The sequence below is a fragment of the Panthera uncia genome, chromosome B4, assembly GCF_023721935.1.
Source record: "Panthera uncia isolate 11264 chromosome B4, Puncia_PCG_1.0, whole genome shotgun sequence".
In the NCBI taxonomy this organism is placed as follows: domain Eukaryota; kingdom Metazoa; phylum Chordata; class Mammalia; order Carnivora; family Felidae; genus Panthera; species Panthera uncia.
This window is the reverse complement of record NC_064809.1, coordinates 73,116,350-73,120,548: the sequence shown is the minus strand read 5'-3', so window position 1 is coordinate 73,120,548 and position 4,199 is coordinate 73,116,350. Positions and strand designations below refer to the sequence as shown.

Below are 4,199 nucleotides of genomic sequence, written 5' to 3'. Positions count from 1 at the left end.
GAGTTTCCTGAAAGTCTCCAAGTCATTTCTTTATTAAAAAAAAAAAAAAAAGGGGAAGTAATCAATGGAAAAATAATTTTACAACATTAGAGAAACTGTTTACAAGAAAAAAATGCCCATAAACCTACTGCCCAATAGAGAAGTTATTTCTATTTTCAATATTCTATGTCAATCTTTCTTCATACATACAAAAATTTGATTTTTGCACAGCATATTATGAGCCCTCTGGTTTATAAAAGTATTTGTTTAATTTACCCAATTTTACAGATTAATAAGGTAAGGCTTAAGGAAACTGAGTAACTTTTACCAAATGATACCATTAGAATGTTTGAACTAAGACTCAAGGTTACTACTGTACTCTAAGACTAGTTCTCTTTCCACTTCAATAGCAGCTGACACAGAACTGTAGATACCACTGGTTAAGTATCAGAGCCAAGGAATATTAAAATACAATTTAAGTGAACTCCCTACTAGCAAAGTTCCTTGTGATGCCAAAACCACACAAAATTCAGCTTCTAATAATCAATTCAAAACCACAAGTGTGGTGCACTAGCATATCAGATGAGTTGGAACATCTGGTTTAGTCCCAACCTCAACATCACTTTGCTATGAGAACTTAGGCAATGCATTATCCTCATTTGTTTTTTTTTATTTTTTTAATGTTTATTTATTATTGAGAGACAGAGAGAGACAGAGCATGAGCATGGTAGGGGCAGAGAGGAGGAGACACAGAATCCGAAGCAGGCTCCAGGCTCCAAGCTGTCAGCAGGGAGCCCAACACGGGTCTGGAACTCACAAACCACAAGATCATGACCTGAGCCGAAGTCAGATGCCCAACCCACTGAGCCACCCAGGCGCCCCTATCCTTATTTGTAAAATGAAGGGTTTAAAGTCCACTATGACACCATCCTTAGTTACTGTAAGTCTATGACCTTACTATTCTGAGAAGGAATCACTTGTGCATGGGCTTCCTAGCCCTTAACCATAAAAGGTTTTCTAGGCTTAGCCACTGGGGCTCTTTTCCCTTCTTTTGATTCCAGGATGTACCTGACTTGCATGTGCATGGTATTTTTATTTAAAAAAAAGTCATGTAGGGTGAAGGTATAGAGATCATGACAAGATAGTGCTAGTAGTTAGAAAAGAAGGACAAGTGAAGAGATTGTATCTGAGAAGACACTTCCTTATCCTGAGTTTCCTGTTTTGGTCTATAGGTAAGGAGATATATTGTCTGCGAGTAGAAAACTCCTGTTCGCTGAGAAAGACTCAGATCAATGTCTTATCAAGTGGAAAAATCATTCATTCCTTTTGAGGGACAGAATCTCTAAGCAACCATGAAAAATGTCAGTATGATTACTGAGTTTGTCCTCCTGGGATTATCCAGTGACCCCCAGATCCAGACCATGCTCTTTGTGCTGTTCCTGGGGATTTACCTCCTGACCCTGGTGGGGAATCTGGTGATGATCCTGGTGATCAGGGTTGATCCCCGCCTCCACACACCCATGTACTTCTTCCTTGGACACTTATCCTTCCTGGATCTCAGTTTCTCCTCAGTCACTGTGCCCAAGATGCTACAGAACTTCTTATCTCAGAATAAAAGCATCTCAATGTGGGGATGCATCACTCAGAGCTTCTTTTTCACTCTCTCTGGGGGAACGGAAGCTTGTCTGCTCTCTGCCATGGCCTATGACCGCTATGCTGCTATCTGCCACCCTCTGGTCTACACCATGGTCATAAACAGACCTCTCTGTATTGTGATTGTGAGCATAGCATGGACAGTGGGATTTCTGATTTCCTTGCTGAATAGTCTCTTCATCCACAAGTTGTATTTCTGTAGGTCCAACATCATCCTCCACTTCAGCTGTGAGCTACCTCCTCTCTTTCCTCTGTCCTGTACCGATCCTGTTGTCAATGAGATTCTTCTTGCGGTGTCCTGTGCATTTCTAGGGCTGCTGACGCTTCCCCTGATCCTCTTCTCTTACTCCAGAATCATTTCTGCCATTCTGAACATCCGCTCCTCTGAGGGCCAAGCCAAAGCCTTCTCCACCTGCTCCTCCCACCTCACCGTGGTGCTCTTGTTCTATGGGACAGCTCTATTCAGGTACATCAGCCCTGCCTCAGGCTCGGTGTTGGAGCGTGTGGTCTCCATTCAGTACAGTGTGATCACATCCTTGCTGAACCCCCTCATCTACAGCCTCAAGAACCAGGAGGTGAAGGCTGCTCTGCAGAGGATGCTGAAGCAACAAAAGTGTGCCTCATGGTACAATAAAAGCTGCGTGATTCTGCTCAGGAAATAGAAAAAAATTATCTCTAAAGAAGAAAGATTTTTATGGGCATAGAGCACTTGGGGAGATTTCATTTCAATTAAGTTCAAGTATTTGGGGGTGCCAAGGCGGCTCAGTTGGTTGAGGGTCTGACTCTTGATTTCAGCTCAGGTCGTGATCTCATGGTTCATGAGATGGAGCCCCACATCAGGCTCCATACTGACAACGCAGAGCCTGCTTGGGAGTCTCTCTGCCCGTTCCCCATTTGCACTCCCTCTCAAAATAAATAAATAAAAACTTTAAAAAAAAATAAGAAAATGATAAATGTGAGCTCACCCTATGTCCTTAAAAAAATTCAAGTATTTGTCTGGACTTCAAAGCAAATAAACTATCAAAAAATGGAGGGTGGGGAAAGAGTTTGATATATAGGCTCCTATCTAGCAGCCCTTTGCAAAATAATCTGAGAGGGATCTTGGCTCCACTGAGAAGATAGCAGGGCTGACACAGATAAAGCGTATTTGGAGCAGAGCAGGGTGTCTGGCGAAATTGATTATTTCTGGATGTGTCTTTCAGGATGTTTCCAGATGAATTTGAATCAATGAACTGAGTAAAGATTACCCTCACCAATGTGGGGCATTGTGGAAGGCCCAACCTTCAACAATCGGTTGAGGGCCCAAATAGAACAAAACTGCAGTGGTAGGGAAAATTTGCATTCTCTGAGCTGGAACATCCATCTTCTCCTGACCTCAGACACTAGGGCTCCTTGTTCTTGGGCCTTCAGACTCAGATGGGAATTTACACTACTGACTCCCCTGGTTCTTAGGCTTTTGAGTTTGGATGGAATTACACCACTGGCTTTTCTGGGACTCCAGCTTGCAGACAGCAATCATGGGATTTCTCAGCCTCCATAATCATGCCAGTCAATCCCTCATAACAAATCTCTTTTCCTACACTTGTCTTAGCCAAAAGGCCAAGAAGCAATGTATATCTCTTTTTCTATTCCATTCTATTCTGTTCATTCTATTTTTCTGGAAAAGTGTGACCAATACAGCAGGGAAAAGTAAAAATAATAATCAATTGTCAGATTGAAAATCAGTATATTGTGCCTATTTTATTTTTCTTAAACTCTCTCACCTTGAGGTCTCACATTTAAAAATACAGAATGTGCATTTGATCTAAATATATATTGTATACCAGTATATGGAGTGGAGAATAGACATGATCATTATAGAAACAAAATTAAAAGATTAACAAAGTACCCTTTGGATATACTTAATTAATAAACATAAATATATAACAGCAGCCTACTGAGAAGAATTAAAGAAGACCTAAATGAATGGAGAGTAATATACCATGCTTATGAATTGGTAGCCTGGTTATTGTACAGATGCCAGTTGTTCCCAAATTGATTTATATATTCAGAGTAATGTCAGTCAAAAATCCAGAATACTTTTTTTTTTAATTTAAAAAGTTGATTCTAAAATTCATATTGGGATGAGCACTGGGTGTTGTATGGAAACCAATTTGACAATAAATTTTATATTAAAAAATAGATGCTGGTTCAACATTCACAAATCAATCAATGTGATACATCACATTAATAAAAGAAAAGATAAGAACCATATGATCCTGTCAATCGATGCAGAAAAGGCCTTTGACAAAATTCAGCAACCTTTCTTATTAAAAACCCTCGAGAAAGTCGGGATAGAAGGAACATACTTAAACATCATAAAAGCCATTTATGAAAAGCCCACAGCTAACATCATCCTCAACGGGGAAAAACTGAGAGTTTTTTCCCTGAGATCAGGAACACGACAGGGATGTCCACTCTCACCGCTGTTGTTTAACATAGTGTTGGAAGTTCTAGCATCAGCAATCAGACAACAAAAGGAAATCAAAGGCATCAAAATTGGCAAAGATGAAGTTAAGCTTTCACTT

At 40.3% G+C, this 4,199-nt stretch overlaps 1 protein-coding gene across 1 annotated transcript; it reads left to right on the top strand.

Moving 5' to 3' along the window:
• Positions 1 to 1,331: 1,331 nt before the first annotated feature.
• LOC125920200 (olfactory receptor 8S1-like) lies at positions 1,332 to 2,295 on the top strand. The gene has a single exon (XM_049627254.1). It carries the CDS (start codon positions 1,332 to 1,334, stop codon positions 2,292 to 2,294), a length of 963 nt encoding a protein of 320 aa, XP_049483211.1. The 3' UTR covers position 2,295.
• The last annotated feature ends 1,904 nt before the right edge of the window (positions 2,296 to 4,199 follow it).